This window comes from Papaver somniferum, unplaced genomic scaffold (assembly GCF_003573695.1).
Source record: "Papaver somniferum cultivar HN1 unplaced genomic scaffold, ASM357369v1 unplaced-scaffold_29, whole genome shotgun sequence".
Taxonomy (NCBI): domain Eukaryota; kingdom Viridiplantae; phylum Streptophyta; class Magnoliopsida; order Ranunculales; family Papaveraceae; genus Papaver; species Papaver somniferum.
Window position 1 is genome coordinate 3,353,854 of NW_020639929.1, and position 18,125 is coordinate 3,371,978.

General features: G+C 37.2%; 1 protein-coding gene across 2 annotated transcripts; it reads right to left on the bottom strand.

Moving 5' to 3' along the window:
- Positions 1–2,322: 2,322 nt before the first annotated feature.
- LOC113341452 (activating signal cointegrator 1-like) lies at positions 2,323–5,940 on the bottom strand. Of its 2 annotated transcripts, none has more exons than XM_026586330.1 (7): positions 5,607–5,940; positions 4,684–4,827; positions 4,453–4,520; positions 4,279–4,329; positions 3,994–4,053; positions 3,255–3,896; positions 2,323–2,904 (listed from the first exon to the last, which is right to left on the bottom strand). In XM_026586330.1, exons 1-6 carry the CDS (start codon positions 5,731–5,733, stop codon positions 3,561–3,563), a joined length of 786 nt encoding a protein of 261 aa, XP_026442115.1. In that variant the 5' UTR covers positions 5,734–5,940; the 3' UTR covers positions 2,323–2,904; positions 3,255–3,560. The 2 variants fall into 2 exon arrangements, with proteins under 2 accessions (XP_026442115.1, XP_026442116.1); XM_026586331.1 differs by having other exon boundaries at positions 3,025–3,896.
- Between the last annotated feature and the right edge of the window lie 12,185 nt (positions 5,941–18,125).

Genomic DNA, 18,125 nt, shown 5'->3' on the forward strand with positions numbered 1-18,125 from the left:
AAAGCTACATATTCACTGAGGAATGTTGAAATTGTGTGAAAACAATGACTCAACCCATCGACATCGCGTATATTAGTGTTATCGGTTTCTTCACCAACTTTTTCTAAAATCTTACCATAAAAAGTTTTTTTTCTTGATAAATACCATTGATTTCATCTAATGTATATAATATATAATCTCTGCAAAGTGACTCCTCTTCATCCATCGTATACTTGGGACCACGAATTCCTATGTTCCTTTATTGTGATTGTTGTGTTTGTTGTTGTGATTGTTGTGTTTGTTGTTGTGATTGTTGTGGTGTTTGTTGTAGTGATCGTTGTTGTGAGGATGCCATATTTGTTAGAAATGCAATATATGGAGATGAGAATTTTTCTGAAAGATTGAATTGATATGAATAGTTTTGTTTGAAAACAAAAAGAAAAGTTAGAAACGTTATGAAAATTGTGTAATGTTGAGGTAGTGTTGAAGAAGGTGTGTGTGAGTTTTGAGTCCATAGACGAAATGAATTTATAGGGAAAACAAAAGAACAATGAAAGTCGGATAGAAGGAGCAGTTGACGCTTTGGTTTAAAACACTGGCGTGTTTAATCTGAACGCTGGCGTGTGAAGTAATCACGCGCGTTAGAAGGACAAGCATTGGCGTTTTTGTTTCACATGCCAACGTTTTTGGCGAGCCCGTCCGACCTTCTCTAAAGCGCACGCTGGATCTGTTGACTTGAACATCCAATTTTGATGTTTATTGAATCCGTAGTGGGAGTAAAATGAACAAACCCTGAGTTTGTTCATTCTATAAGAACTGCCGGGAGATGGAAATTACATGTATCTTCTTTCCTTACAAACTATACAAATTAGGCTAAGATCAAATGTTGAGAATCGTATAATACTAAGTTGCTTCGGCTCTAATATGGCGCCACGTGTCTACTCACGCTTTTTGCAGTCACATAAACACTTGCTCTTCCTCGTAATTCTCCTTCTCTTCCTTGATAAATCTGCAGTGCTGCAGAGAACAATGGTCCCCCGTAACCCTTGTCAATAAAACGGGAGATATCACCACCTGCGCCATATATATGCAGATTATATATATGGCGCGCTCTTGATCGGTTGAAATGTAATTCGAAGAAGTATGGACCCTTACGGTTCAGCAATGATTGCCAACTTTGGTATACCCGCTCCCGCATGCATCTCTGAAGTGAATCAACAGGTTCTGCTGAATATACCACAAACTAATATATAATTCATTACCAAATGCAGCATAGATACTGCTACTACTCATCGTTTCTCCTTCTCTTCACCTTCGTCCTTTCGGAAGCAATCCCGATCAACCCAGAAATTCAGATAAGCAATTGCAATTGCAATCAACTTTTGCTATGAACAAAGGTTTAAGAAAGAAGATTTTCTTTTTTTGTTTGGATAGAATAGCAAAGCCGTAAATAAATAGGTAAACGGAAGTCAAGTAATCAGTAAACAGTAAACGTTAAAAATGACAGTCAACGGTTAATCTTTTCACCTCCTAACATTTCCTTCTAAACAACACTTCATCTTCGGACCCCAAGATGCACGTTGTCGTCCTCCCGTTTTCTCTTCAAAATCTAGAAATCTAAAATTTTCCAAAGAAGAACACCCCAAGCAAAAGAATTTCCACTTCGCACTTCATTCGTATCGCTTGACTAATGATGGGTTCTTTTTCGAAGAGAATGGAGAAGAGAATGAAGAAGATATGAGATTTGACAAGGCAGTCTTGTTATTCAACAATAGAGAATACTACAAATGTCATGATTTTCTTGAAGCTCTATGGCTCAAAGCAGAAGACCCCCAACGGACCGTTATTCATGGGATTTTACAGTGCGCGGTAGGATTTCATCACTTGTTTAACAAGAACCATAGAGGAGCAATGATGGAGTTAGGAGAGGGATTGTGCAAGCTGAGAAAAATAGATTTCCAAAGTGGACCACTGTATCAATTCGAGCAAGAGATTTCTGCGACTCTGGAGTTTATTTATCAGACTCAAATGGAGTTAGCAGCATGTACCGATGATATGTGTCTCACGATGGACGGATCAGAGCGGTCATACCAGCTACTTGGGAGCTTTGCTGCTGGAGAGCAATTGTATCACTTGGAAAATGAGCCTAGTGATATTCTTTATATAGTTTTTTGCCCTAATGGATGGTACAAGTCTGGTACACCTCCTAGAGTCAAGGTTCCTACACTTCATGCAACAGAGGGTGATCTAATCGAATGTTAATAGTGACAGTTAAAACGTCATACGCCTGGTGACAGTGCTGATTGTCCTTGCCAAGATTGGGGATCTTTTTGAGAACATTTCTTTAGGTGTGGAATTGCTACTGTGAAGTTCTGACCAATACGTAGCAAAGCTCAAAACTAGAGCAACAAACCAAAGAAATGAACCTCCGAAAAACTCCAGCAAGAAGATAATGTCTATTGAAGCGTGAGTGAGTATTAGACACAACAAAAGTTTTGTATATGTAAAAGATGACTGGGATAAAGGTAGGTTACTGTATCATTTTATACCGCATTTTTGGGCTTTCGATTGATTTATCACCCCATTCTTGGATCCCTTACGAGTTATGACCCATAATCTGATCACTTTATCAAATGCAACAGACTAACTACTACACGTAATGGGTTTATTGGAAGCTATAAGAGTTGCAGATCATAACATGTACCGTAGTAGAATTCGTAGGCCTAAAACTACCTATAGTACAACATGCACACTCTGCTATTCCTGAAAAAAAAGTTTCACTCTTATGCGAGCCATTCGCCTGCGTCCGTCGAAATACCTGTACTGAATCATCCATATATAGCCATTCAAGTCTGTGCTTTAATGAATCCATGGTTCAAACACTTATAATGCAGGCCTAAGGCCTTCCATTCTTGCCGCGAAAATCTGCACGTCAATCCCTAGTCAATACACTAGTTGTAGATCATAACATGTACTAATTGATATAGTTCTAACTCTACCAACAACAATGATGGACCTAGAAAAAAATTAGAAGTACATTTTTACCAGGGGAAAGACAGAGTCACAGAGGCATGCGCAATAAGTGACATGAGAAATCATGAGTGTCCACGAGGTAAAGGAACCTATTAACCCATCGTCGGATTCGATTCCAGGTGCTGATTAATGAACCCTCATCAACATACCACGTGTCAAAAGTTAATAGGTTCCTCATCCCTGGACAATTTTTTCGTTTCTCTACTAATTACTTCAAAAAAAAAATCCAGAAGGTTCCATACCTTAGGAGTCCCAACATTGAGTTTCTTATCTCTAGAACTGCCTTGAGTACCGCTACCAATTCCTTCGTCCACCCTGGTCTCTGTAACGTTCATTTTGTGGTAGTCGAGACCTGTCTGAGACAATGGTTGCAGGGCTTCTGGACTCCTCGACAGTTCTGTCCTGCGATCGATGGTTCCAATCTCTACTATGATCTTGAATTTGGCTACTACAACTTGTACCATCAAAAACCTCTTGACTGTTTCTTACATTATGCGCCAAATTTCCATTTTGAACTGGGCGATCATACTCTGCAACATGCCTTTCATTCAGTTCTGAATTATTTGATTTGTTCTTAAACTTACATGCTTCTCTAGAATCTGGATTATCTCTTTGTGGGATTGTGTTAGTAGTTGGGACCTCTGAGGTTGCTTTGAGTATTGGGTAGCTGCAGCGCGTGCACCAGCTATAGCTGCAGCGCGTGCACCAGCTATAGCTGCTGTAAGAGTCTCTGGTTTTTTAACTTCAGATACTTTTAAGGAAGACAAGCTCGAGACAAGTGATCCTGGTTTTAGCGAGAAAGGATCTCTGGAATCTGGAAGTGGAAACTTTACAGGTAATGGACTTTTAACCGGACTCAGACCTCTAACTGCGGCGTCATATATCTGAAAAGTCTCAGTAGGAAACGAAAGTGAGTAACTTAGATTGTTTGTGAAGAGAAAAAAAGCAGAGCAGAATATGATAGTGGTGCTATGAACTTACCCTTCTTTCCAAGTTGTAAACACCTTGAAACCCTCGCATCTCAAATGGGATCAATAATCTCTAAATTGTTCAGAGGACAAGAATTAATTGAGTAACCAGAAACAGTTAATTTTTGCAAGCCAATAGGAAAAACAAAAAGCAAGAATCCTTAGATATTATCCGCACAAAAAAGAATGATCTGATCAATAAACTTGGGAGAAAAATAAGTAGCTGAAAATGAAAAGGTTTGCAACAGCGTTTTGTCCCAAACCTCTAGCAACTGCAAACTAGAACTTCTGTACATACCTGTGGGTTTTCACATAGCCAGCAAAAATCCGTTTGAGCTTCTAGTCTCACCTGGAAGAAAAGCAAAAGTGATTACAACATAAAGTTCGAACTGAAAAAGGATAAATCAAGTGTAATATGGTATAGGGAGAAAACTCAAATGGCCGAAAACAAAAGATAAATTACAATACCTACCCCTTCGGGTACCTCCTCCCAACACTCGACTTCATGCCGCCTAAGACATCCAACCACATCAATACAACCTGAATATTGGATTAAGTGCCAAACTAGTAAGGAATCCACATCATCCTTTTCCAGAAAACGGATTATAGCTACTTCTACACTATGCCACTAGTTACTGAACTACGGCACTATGCTGCAAATTACAAGTAAAGTAGGTTCAAATAGGTGAACCAATTAAGATACCTAATAGTCGTGAAGTTGGATAATGCTCTGGAAAATTCAATTCTTCAACTCCGTTCACTTTATAGATTTCTCTATAAAAGTCTTCCATTGCTTTGATTGTCTCTTGATCCGGAACTTTACCAGCAGCGTGGATCCAGAGTCGTCCTTAAAGAAAAATATCAAAAGATTATTCATATACAAATGCATCATTGAAATAAAAGCATGGGTAATTGCCCTTGTCGCTTAAGTGATTAAAATGATACTAGTGTGCTCTAATTAGTTCCCGACGTAAGTGTCCCGTTAATGGTGGTTAAACACTTATAGCAAGAGGTTTGGGCTCCAAACCCCACATACATCAGGGTCGGGGGGGGATTTTTTTGTTCCTTGCCTAGCTACCTGCTTTGGAGATTGCAAGCCTCTTCTCATAAATTAGGTTAAAGGATATTACTCTCCACATAAAAAGTCTAAGGATACATAAATTACGGTTCCATTCTTAATCAATCACAAGATTTCCCAAAAGTTTCAGATGAACTTCAAAAAGTACACAAAAACACCAATAGTTATCAAAAGATTCAAAACTATATGAGCTTTCAAAAATTGAAATTCTTCAAGAACATTATATATGTATAGCGGAACACTCTTCTAGCCTTCAACCTATAGTCAAGTACTTCTTCAATGTGTAATTTAGATGTTTGTCAATTCATTTAAACATCTTACTTTAAATTGTAAATACAGGCATCTGTTCTTCATCCGGGGACTCTTCCCTAAGAACTTAACATCATTTGAATGGTGCCAGAACTCATGAAAACTAAATTTCTGTATTCCAACTCATTTGCCTGTATCTCTAGAAGTCCAATTCATAACTAGAATGATACATTCTGAAAAAAAAAACAAATTAATTTGGGAAATTTAAAGAGAGCAGGGATGGATTTGATTAATACTACCTCTAATAGGAGCAGGCCATGATCTTCCTTCAATACGCTTAATACCATAGACTAACAACGATGCCCGTGGTTGATGCATCGTTAAACAAGGGTTTCTGTAATTACCTCTACCACCGCCACCATTCATCTCTGCCAACAGAATCAAAACCCAATTTGAAAGATCTCTTTAGTTGATTTTTTATTCAAACACAAACCCAGATTTGATTGATTGATTGAATTAGGTATTTGATTTAATTTGATTTTCTGTTTGATTTTGGGTTTGTAATTGCTTTCTGAGTGGAAATAATATTTTCGTCAATAAAGAAGATATTCTGTTTAGGATATCGTTGCTCGCTGTTATCATTCTGGGGGTGTTCGTCACTCACGTTGGGTTACGGTGGTTCAAATACCTACTATCTTTATGGTGTGGATCAGGCTCGCGTCATAATCCGACTAGGCCCAAGTCAGATGCCATATCATTTGTTTATTTATTATTGGTTTTTTACTTTACAATTTTATTTGGACAATTCTAATAGACACAGCAGCAACTGGAAAATTCTAATAGACACAATGAGAGCTTTCGGCTTCTCGGAAGAGTGGCGCCAACTGATATTTCAATGTATTTCTTCATCTCTATTGATGTGCTCCTTAATGGCAATCCCTGTCAAAAATTCAAACCATCTATAGGAATTAGGCAGGGAGACCCGCTATCTCTTTATCTTTTCATACTCTGCATGGAGGTTTTTTCTCGTCTCCTGTGTCATCTGCAATCCTCAAAAATTGTTCAAGGAATCAAACTAACCCCTAAAACTAAACCAATTTCACACGTACTCTTTGCAGATGATCTGCTTCTGTTTACCAAAGCTGACCTTGTCAGCTGCAAAAACCTATTGGATGCTATTAACCACTTCACCTCTGCCTCATGACAGGTGATAAGTTTCTCTAAATCTGAACTGTTTTTCAACAAAACAGTCCATAACAAACACCAAGGGATAATCTGTAGGTTGCTGAAAATTAAGAAAATAAACATCAGAGACACTCACTTGGGAGTTCCTTTATTCATTGATAGATCAAAACTGAAAACTTTTGATTGCATCATAGAAAAAATGGAACAAAAGATAAAAAACTAGCTAGGAATTTTTTTATCCCAACCTAGTAAAATTGTTCTAAACAAGTCCATCTTATCCAGTATGCTAGTCTTTTCTATGAGCTGTTTTGTGTTGCAAAAAAAAATAACTAAGAGAATTAATGACATTCAGAGATATTTCTGGTAGTGGAAAAACACCAACGCAAAAGGTGCCTACATCAAATCTTTTGATTTTCTATGTAAACCAATAGAACAAGGAGGATTAGGCTTCAAAGAAGCAAAAATAATGAACCAAGTGATGTGTTGATGGTGTTTTTAGCTTAGGGATAAAATCTTAAAATACTTACATCCGATGCGACGTCACTCAGTAAGACAGTGGAGCCGTGAACGCAAAACCTCTCCGCTGGCACACTTATTGAGTCGTTCAAAGTATGAAATTTATCCAGAACTGGTGCATGTAGCAACCATCCCAGATGCTCTGTAAATTTTGACGCATTATCTATATCCAACCAATATAAATTCTAAGTCTTGGCCTTTCCAAGCCATAACTTGGACACCGCGTCATTCTAAGCCTTGGCCTTGCCAAGCCATAACTTAGCCACCGCGCCATTCTAAGTCTTGGACTTTCCAAGCCATAACTCGACCACCGCGCCATTCTAATCGTTGGCCTTGCCAAGCCATAACTCGGCCCCTGCGTCATTCTAAGCCTTGGCCTTGCCATGCCATAACTTGGCCATCGCGTTGTTCTAAAGCATTAACTATTCCAAGCTCGAGCCTTGGCCGTGCCATGCCCGTGCCATGCCTTGGCCGCTCCATTCCCATGCCATGACCTTGGCTGCTCCACTCCCATGCCAGGCCATGCCGCTTCACTCCCATGCCATGGTCGTGGCCGCTCCAGTCCCATGCCATGGCCGCTGAAGTCCCATGATATGGCCGTGGTCGCTCCACTTCCATGCCAGGCCATGCCGCTCCACTCCCATGCCATGGTCGTGGCCGCTTCACTCCCATGCCATGGTCATGGAAGCTTCACTCCCATGCCAGGCCATGTCGCTCACATGCCATGGTCGTGTCCGCTCCATTCCCATGCCAGGACATGCCGCTCTACTCCCATATCATGGCCGTGGATGCTTCACTCCCATGACAGGCCATGCCGTTCCACTCCCATGCCATGGTCGTGGCCGCTTCACTCCCATGTCAGGCCATGCCGCTCCATTCCCATGCCATGTTCGTGGCCGCTCCAGTCCCATGCCATAGACGCTCCACTCCAAGCCTTGGCCAGGCAATGACATGCCGCTTCACTCCAAAGCCTTGGCCTCGCCAAGCCATGGCAACTGCGCCACTCCAAGCCTTGGACATGGCCACCGCTTCATTCCAAATCCAATAACACCACATGTTATTTTCTTACGGGAAGTCTCTTGACTTTGACTTACCACACGTAGCAAAGCGCTACATGTTTTCCATGAAAACATTCGAGACATCAAACACATCACAAACTGGGGGATACTCACTAGCATATTGGTCTGGAGGTTTACAGCGTGCGGCATGCAATATGCCCGTTACAAGAAAGTGTTATAAAGTGAGGCGGTGAGTAATGGAAAGAAGTAATGGAATAAACGTTCCCTTCATCATGGAATCATAAATTCTAACGTTACACGTTACACCACTTTTCCATTACTCCACCGTTTCGACTTCTTACGAGACCAGGTTATGTTTCATTATGACTTGTATAAACAGGCTTCACCTATTTTCACCAGACAACAAGTTTTGGTATGATTAACACAGTATACAGAAAACACCTAATTAGGTCTTCACTTGCTAGCCAACTCCACCTTCTGATACAAGTCGTAAAGCAACCACACCTTCACAACTGACTATTCTGGTCTCGACACTTCTCTTCGCTTCCCTTGCTCAGACCAACCCTTCTCCTTCACTTTGTGACCAAAGCAAACCTGGAACGGACGTTTCTTGGTTAGTTCAGGGTTGTACATATTGATCTCTCGAATCAAAGTACTCCACGTGCAGTATATTGTTTGGGGTTTAGACTCGTTTCTCACCCACACACACCCGAAAATACCAAAATCCGCAGAAGCAGTTTTCTCCCATAAACACTATGATAAGTAGAATAGCTTGGAGATTAGTCAGCAGACCAGATGATTTGTGGGATCAAATCCTCAAAGGAAAATATTTCAAGATTAATGGAGCTCTTATATCTAAAAAGAATTCAAACTCTTCTTGGATATGGAACTGCATTCTCCAAGGAATAAAACACATAAAAAATATAGTATCTGGGAAGTGGGGGATGGAAAATCAATAAACATTTGGGAAGATAAGTGGCTACCAACAAGAGAAGATATTTTACCAAAATCTGTTCTCAAAAATAACTCCAATATAACACTTGTATCAGAGTTAATAGACTCTGAAACAAAAAAGTAGAACATAAACCTACTGAATTCTATTTTTGAAAAACCCTTAGTGGAAGAAATCACAAACATTAGACTCTTTACTTCACAAAATGGATCTCTGAAAAGGGATAAAATCATTTTACTGTGAAATCACTATATGCAAAATTGCAAAACCAATCTCCTGTTACTTCTTCACAAACAAAAAAGTTCTGGCGAGGACTGTGGAAAATGGATACATCTCAAAGTATAAAGTTGTTCATATATATGTAAATTTCTTCAAGATGCATTACCAACAAGAATGAAGTTGGGAATTGAAGAAAATTGTGTCTTCTTCCAACAAAAGGAAGACTCAACCTTTCACTTATTCTTTGAATGTGATTATGCAAAAGCTATATGGAATTTACAGCCAGTTCCGGTACAAGGAGTTTTTTTTTATCTTTTTTCAATGGCCCTAGCTGCAACCAAATGCTGGTTTATCTGGAAAAGAAGGTGTCTTAGGGTGTTTGAAAACAAAAAAAAGAATACATGATCAGTTAGCTTTAGTGATATCAAAACATTATGAGTACTGACATCCAGTGACACAAAACATAATAAGTACTCAAGTTAGTAAACCAACATGTGCTCAAGATAGTTGGAAATTCCCAACTACTAGAACTTTGAAAATAAATTGTGATGCCTGTTGGTTATCTTCTAAATCTGATGCAGGTATTGGTTTTATCTTACGGAACTGGACATGTACTTTGAAAGAAGCAGGAATGGAAAAGTCCAAAACTTCATCAGCTGGAGAAACAGAAGCTCTAGCTTTACTGCACACAACAAAATGGGCCTTTACAGAGGAACTGCAAAATCTGGTCATTGAAGGGGATAACAAAGCAACAATTAACTACGTATTAGGATAAGACATAACTATCATTTAGCATAGTAAAGTTATCTTAGAAGAAGCTAAAAAAAGAGAGCAACTACACTGGTTTCCTTTATAGAGGGTTTCAGCTTGTCAACAGAAAGGGAAACAAAGCAGCAGATCTTTTGGCTAAGAAAGGAAGAAAAGAATCTCTTACTAATTTAAGTTTTTATGACACATCAAAGCTTTAGAATTCTGTAATACTATTACTTAATATTCAAAAAAAAAAAAATGACTCTTCATATCAGTATATAAAAAGCGTAATACTTCTTCACAGTTATCATGAACTTCCTAAAATTAAATAAAGTTTCGGTAAAAATGATTCAAGGATGCTTTGTTTAGCATCTGCCTGCTAAGGATCATGATGTCTCATTGGAAATGTTTTTAGAGTAATTCTAGAAAAACAATAATAATAATAAAAAAAGGAAACCCAATATAGGGATTTCACATTCCAATATAGGGACTTCACTAATAAGATAAAAGCGGGTCACCCGTTAGTAATTTCAAAAATCCTTTATCTAAAATATTTTCATATTGGCTAAACAACAGGTATGTAGTTAGTGTTAATAATCTAAGTAGCTAATAACTAAACTCATAAGTTTTTTATCCAATTATTGAAAAAATAGATTAAGTTAAGAGTAGTACTTTGGTGGGAGGAAAAAGTAGATAAAGAAAGAGAGAATTTTTTGGAGTTTATTTTCTCAATTGAAACCCTAGATTTTAAATTAACCAACTAATGTCAAAAATTGGTGAAATTATATAAAAATATTGAATTTTTTACCTTTTCAAAGCAATTTATGGTTGGGTTGATCCTCTGTAGCCAACTGTAAGAAAAATTTATCATTAGGTGAAGATGAGATCCTAATTGTAGCTAGGTAAAATCGGGGAAAACCAATTATAAACCGGTTATGGTTGGATGTTACGGTATAATGGTAAATTTTGGTCTTGGTCGAACCCAACTGTAGCTGGATATAACCCAACAGTAAACCAATTACGGTTGTTTTTTTTTCTTGGTCGAACTCAACTGTAAATTAATGACATTATTTTTTTATTTTTTTTGTCAAACTCAACTGTGAAAAAGTTACGGTTGGAAAACCCAACGTAAGTGGTTCTGAAACCAAATTTTTTCTACTATTTTCAGTCAATCTATTCATTTCAAACATAATTTGTTTGTTGATTACCATCCTTTCTATCAATATGCTTCTTCCACATCTTTAATAGAGGATTCAATCGACGATTATAACTATTTTGAATCACCGATTGATCGAAGACGATGAAATGATTACAATTGAAAAACTAAACAAAGCATTTACGGTTGATGAAGGAGAGAAAGTTTAGAAAAAAAAGAGGAGAAATTTTTTGAATTAGAATTAGTTTTTGATTTTAGTTTTAGGATTTTATTTTAGATAGAGAGTAACTTAGACATTAACTATGACATGAAGACACCCTATAACCAACTTTTTTAGTGTCTAAGAATCTGAAATTTTATTAGAGCATCTCCAACAGAAGGTGCAAAAAATCTTATGTGGATTTTTTATTTAGTCGTTTTATTTAAGGGGTCTACACATAGAGTAAATATAGGACCTCATATCTAATAAACCATATCCAACAGTGAGAATGTTAACCCTTAAAAATAAAAGAAAATTAGTTAAAAACATGAAGTGGAGGTGGAACCGAAGGTGTAGATAACACTTTCTTGAACACCTTAATATTTAGTAATTGGTCCCTCCTAAATTTTAGGACCCTACTATTGGAGATGGATTTATGCCAAACGGGGGTCTAAAATCTTATGTGTCATTAAAAATAAATAAATCCACCCTCTATTGGAGATGCTCTAAGAGCATATCCAATAATGTTTGCTAAAAATCCTACATGGAGTTTTTATTTATATCCTTATTGACGAGTCACCTTATTCTAGGTTCCGAGTTACCTTCTTCTAGGCTCCGCTGGACGACACGACATTCTCCTTCAAATATATAGGCCGACCGTCCTTGTGATGGTTCCCAAGGGTCCAATATGAACACTTAGGTCTATGTTGCCACGATCTTGTTCTATGGATACGGGCAGACCTGGTGAAGTTCGACCCGGTTTTTTGGTATCCTAGGAGAGGGATTGACTTGCTAACACATATTCTGTCTACAGGCATGGCCCTATTCATACAAGTGTTTTCGATGGGAGCCTCAAGCAGCGCAACCCGGTTATGGGGTTTTATATATATGGATAAAATAACAATGTTTTGCTCATGTACCATCTCCAATGGTGAAGGATCTTATTTTTAAGATTAGTTTTTTGGATAAAGAATAAAAGTGATTTGTTTTTTCTATTGGTTTAGAAATAATTATTTGGAAATAATAATTAAAAATGTTGTTAAGTTGACCTACTATTGGATATGAATTTATGGAAAATGGGGGTGTAAAATCCTATGTGTCATGAAAAATAAATAAATTCACCTTCTATTGGATATAGAAAGTAACACTCAAAAAATGGGGGTGTAAAATCCTATGTATCATGAAAAATAAATAAATTCACCTTCTACTGGAGATGCTCTTAGAAAGAAGATTTAAAAAAATAACCCCAAAACTTTCGTCTCGCAGTAGGATCGAACCTGTTTCTTCGAGGTTATGGGGCCCATTTATACGTGGTTGGATCCCACCCATATCTATTTATTTATTTTGATACCAAGGATCTCACTCATATAAAAGGGATTGTTTTGCGAAGATGCTACACCTACCGACAACTTCTCCCACAAAATCTGTCCCGAGGGCAATGGACGTCTACGGTAACATTCTAAACATCGAGATCATAAATGGGATAAAGTGGGGCATGTGCACCTGTGAGTGGCGGATTTCACGGGATAAAAGTGTCGTTCAATCTATCGTTTTGGTTTTTTTTTTTCCGCTGTTTGTGTTGTTTGTTGAGGACTCTTGTCTTAATTAGGAAATACTCTCCTTCAGTCAATTAGGGAAAGAACATAAAACCTCCCTTTATTAAACCTCAGTCCGTTCTTTCTCTTCTTCTTGGTTATCTCTGTCGCTGTATAGTGCGCTGCAAGAACAAATTAGGGCACACGAATTTCTGGTATGTTTGATCCGTTTTTTAATAATCTGCAATGGATTCGGTCATAGTTAAGAATTTATATATATACAGATTATCTACAGCTGATGTTTTTGTTTTTTTATTACATGGTGATTAATTAACTCATAAGGGTTTTTAATGAATTCACCAGACATCAAATCGTTCCAATTAATCAACGACAGAGTACTACTATCTATTGCTACTGTCTGTCATGGAGGATCTCAAGCAAACGGGCTTAATATGTAATCCAAACTCGGTTTAACTAAACGTGTTTAAGATTTGCTAAAATTGTGGTCTTAGTAAAAGTGGGTCTAACCGAATAAGGGTTTGTTAAATGTTTTGGTGACTTGGTGCCGGTCGTGATAGTGTCCTAACAGAGAAATAACAGAGATACAAATATCTTTTAGGTTCTCCTTCCTAATAAGATAGTTCAAAAAAGGAGGAATAGAGACCCAAAGATCCTTAAGACCAAGTTTTCTAGCCCGGCGTGCAAGCCGGTCTGCCAGTTTATTTTTCACACGTTTAATGTACATAATTTTAAAAGACATAGAACTTGAAACAAGCTGCCGACATTGCTCTACAAGGTCACTACTTCTCCAAGAAATGCTATTATTGACACCATTGCTGAACTGAACAAGCTATAAACAGTCACTGACAAAGACAATCTTGGTAAGATGCATCTCTTCTGCCCAAGAGATGGCCGAAATAAGAGCAGCAGCTTCAGCACCTATTGCATGTGACATCACACCAAAGTACGCACGAGAGATTCTTACATTTCCTGTAGGATCACACCAAATAACACCCAAACCCATCTATAAACATAAAATGGTCCACATCAGCAGCCCAGACCATATTATTGACAACCGGCAAACAAACTGATTGAGATTGAGGAGAAATATAAGAACAAATCATTCTTTTAAGAAAAACTTAATTTTAGGTAAGCAATTAATAGCCCAGACTTTCCTCCAGAAGGAAGAGTCAGCAGGTGATGGAAAGTCTTGCATATAAACTTTATAAGCAGACTTGATAGTAAACTTACCATCGTTGGTGTAATCCCACATTAACTCATCATTTTGTATAATATTAGTTATAATAGATTTAATTCTACTAACCTCCTCTTCGGTGAAAAGTGTTGATATTAAATCGAGATTCCAATTAACATTCTGAGTATCTAACAATTCATGAACATATTCATACTGACCATGAGTAGGAAATCTGGGTACCGGTGGGTGCAAATTCCCTGGAATCCATTTATGAAATCAAACACGAGTAGAAATCAGATTATTAATTTTAACTACTGAGTTATCTTTAATAAACTTCAAACCCTTAACAATACTTTTCCATATCCAAGAAAAGGAAGCATCAGCTTTATCAATTTCCCGAAGATTCTGATTAGGAAAGTATTTGTCTTTCATAAAATGAGAAAGCAATAAGCTTGGTTGCTTCATGATTCTCCAACCAAGCTTACAAATGAAAACTTCATTTGTAGCATACGTGTTTCTAATACCTAAACCACCATTTAATTTGGATTTTCCAATATCCCCCAAGACCGAAAAAAAGCAGCTTTCTTAGGATTCTTTTTAGACCATAAAAAGGTTTTCTGAATTGAATACATTTTGGAAGTAATAGTCTTCGGCAGAGGGAAACAAGCCTTTTGGTAAACTGCTAAATTAGATAAGACATGTTTAGTAACAATGGTTCTCCCTGCCACATTGAGATTGTTTTTTTTTTGGAATCTAATATATTGTAGAGCATTTCAATAAGAAGTTTAAAAGAACTGGTTTTATTTTTAGTAACAAAAAGAGGTGTTCCTAAGTACTTTTCAGAGTTACTACGGAAATTCATTATAAGGGTTCTAGACAATATTTTTATATGCTTATGATGCATTTTCCTACTAGTAATAAATCCAAACTTATCAAAGTTAATTGCCTGTCCTGAAGCTTGAGCAAAAATATTAATAATCTTGAGAAGATTCCTAGCATAAGTGAAAGAAGCCTTCCAAAAGAGCATACAATCGTCAGCGAAAAAGAGATGAGAGATTGAAGGGCTGCTCTTCTTGAACTTGAAGCCTTGAATCAAATTCTCTGAATCTTTTTTACCAACAATTGTGATAAAACATTCATGCACAAAATAAAAATGTAAGGTGACAGACAGTCACCTTACCTAATACCACGAGAGGGATAAAAAGTTTCACCTGGTGAACCATTAACCAAGACTGAATATGAAACAGTACTAATACACTGCTCTATCATTTGACACCGTTCTTCACAGAAACCCAACTTTTTGAAGACAACAATAATGAAAGACCATTCCAGCTTATAGAAAGCTTTAGAAATGTGAAGCTTGATAGGTAAATAGTCATTCTTATTTGATTTCTTTCTTATTTTGAAGGAATGAAGAATCTCTTGAGTAATAACTATATTATCATGAATATATCGATTGGAAAAAAAAGCAGACTGAAAAGGTGAAATTAATCTATCCATAAAAGGTTTCAAGCGGTTAGTTAAGATTTTGGAAATTATTTTGTGAACTGTATTAGCTAAACTAATAGGCCTGAATTCATGAGGTGAAGAAGCATTATAAATTTTAGGGATTAAATCAATGAAGGAAAAGTTAATTTTCTTTAGCAGATATCTATGTTTAAAAAAATTCTGAACATGCAAAACAACCTCATCTTGCAAAATCTCCCAATTATCCTGAAAGAACCCATCTTGAAAACCATCGGAGCCTGGTGAGGTCCATGAATCAAGGTTATTAACAGTTTCTCTAATTTCCTGAGGGGTGGGAATGGCAATCAATGTACAATTAAAATCCTCATTAATAATAGGACTAACATACTGTAAGGCTTCCTCTATATCATCAAGCCTAGGATTGGAAGTTGAAGATATTTTCTTAAAATGCATGGAAAGCAGATTAACTATTTGATACTTTTCCTCAAGCCAGTTCCCTTGCTCATCTCTATTTGTATGAATTGTGTTGTACATTTTCCTAAGATTCACCTTATTATGGAAGAAATGAGTATTTCTATCATATTGGGTGAAGTAATTTATCCTTGATTTTTGTTTATAGAACTATGTTCAACTTCATTCCAATAATCTAGCTGCTTTCAATAATTCAAAATGAACTGACCAATTTGAGCAGAATAAGGAAGAGATTGTAACCTTTCCAATTCAGAATTAAGCTTTCTTATAGTAGTTTTTATATGACCAAAAGAGTTAATGTTCCAATTACACAATTCAAATTTCACATTCTTGAGCTTATTCACAACAACATAAGTAGGAGAACCAACCACTCTTTTTGACCAAGAATTTGATAAAACATCTTTAAACTCATGATCAAGTTGCCAGCATTTAAATAATTTAGACGGGACATTTAAATTTTTCATCCAATGAAAGCATTTAAGTAAAACAAGACAATGATCAGAATAAAGTCTCCCTAAATTAGTAACTCGAGTTTGAGGAAGTACTGTGACCCACTTATCATTCATGAAAGCCCTGTCTAATTTTTATAAAATCAATTCATTCTGATTCTTAAATCTTCTATTGCACCAAGTATAGGGATTGACAAAAGAGACTACTTCATTCATGTTCATATCAAGCAGCTTGTCCTTAAAAAAATTAGGTGGGAAAGAGCTCAAAGAATTACCCCCCAGTTTATCCGAGTCATGCAATAAAAAATTAAAGTCTCCAAGAAGAAGCCTAGGATTCTTGTTATTATCATGCATGTCACTAAGGAAGTTCCACTGATTTCACATACCAGCAAGATTAAGGGAACCATAAACAAAGGAAACAACATAGTTTTGATTGCAGGAGAAATATCACACAAAATATGTATCATATTTAGGGAACTTCCTAGAATCTCAATGGAAGATTTCTCAAAGTAACCGAAAGCCAGACCTCCATATTTTCCTATTGATGGGATGATAGTCCAAGCATCATAAGGTAAATGATGTTTGTACTTCTTAACTATTTCCTCATTCACCATTGTTTCTAATAAGCAAATTCCATCTAACCTATATTTCCTAAAGAGGCTAAGTAAATGTCTCTATTTTTTATCTGAACAACATCCGTTTATAGTCCAACATAAGAACTTCATCATTTAAAGTAAATGCATTCTAAATAAGAAATAAAATTTAGCAGCAAAAAATAACAGAGGTTACCCAAGAAAGCAAGAATGATATAAAAAATGAAAGCAAGAATGATAAGCAAGAATTAAAGAACTTACAGGGTCATGGGCCATGGAGGTATCCTCATTCATAGAGTCATCGTCCATCATCATGAGATCCACTTCTCTTTCAAATTCCTCATCAGTAATAACCGGTTCCGGTGGAAGAGAGGCAAGTGGTACTGGTTCTAGAATAATAGTTTCTTTGAAATCTTCATTCTGAGAAGGTACACGCAAGAGATCATGATCAAAAGTGTGCGGCATAAAACCATCAGTGAAGAAGTTCATTTCAAAGTCTGAACTGCGGGTAAAACTTGATGACGAAACAACAGATTGAGAGAAAGTTGTACAAGAAGTTTCCCAACAAACATTACTAATCACAGAACTCATAATAGAGATAGAACCTAAACTTCCAATGTTAAAGGAAGAGGCAGCAGGAGGAGAAAACGGAGGAGCAGAAGTGAGTGGAGGCCAACGTGGAGTCGGCGTCATTGCTGAGGTCGATGAAAAAGAGATAGCCTCCAAATAAACGGATCCAAACACAGTTCTTGGTATTTTGCCTTTGCGGTCTTGCGCATTACCATTATCCTCCAAGCTAAAATTATCAAAAGGCGATACAAAGCATAAAGATGCACGGGGAGAATTAGGGGGAATATGTGGATTCAAAGGTTATCTAATGGTTAATGCTGACACAGAAGGTAACCAGTCGGAAAAACAAGAGGAGAAAAGGCCGAGTTCCTGTTACCGATGCTACCCAATGGCTGAAGGCTGACAGAGAATGCAGAAGGCCTTGAATGGTCACTGACAATAGCCTCACTGACAGAGATCTTTGACTTCGAGCTTTCACCAATTTCATCATGCGTCTTGACATTTGTAACAGCAACATGCGTAGCACGAGAAGAGGGAGTTGG

Coding starts and splice junctions, on each gene's coding strand:
- LOC113341452 (XM_026586330.1), bottom strand. CDS start 5,733: ATGAATGGTGGCGGTGGTAGAGGTAATTACAGAAACCCTTGTTTAACG. Junction 4,330..4,452: donor GGGAGGAGGTACCCGAAGGG/GTAGGTATTGTA, acceptor CTTTTCTTCCAG/GTGAGACTAGAAGCTCAAAC. Junction 3,897..3,993: donor TTTACAACTTGGAAAGAAGG/GTAAGTTCATAG, acceptor GAGACTTTTCAG/ATATATGACGCCGCAGTTAG.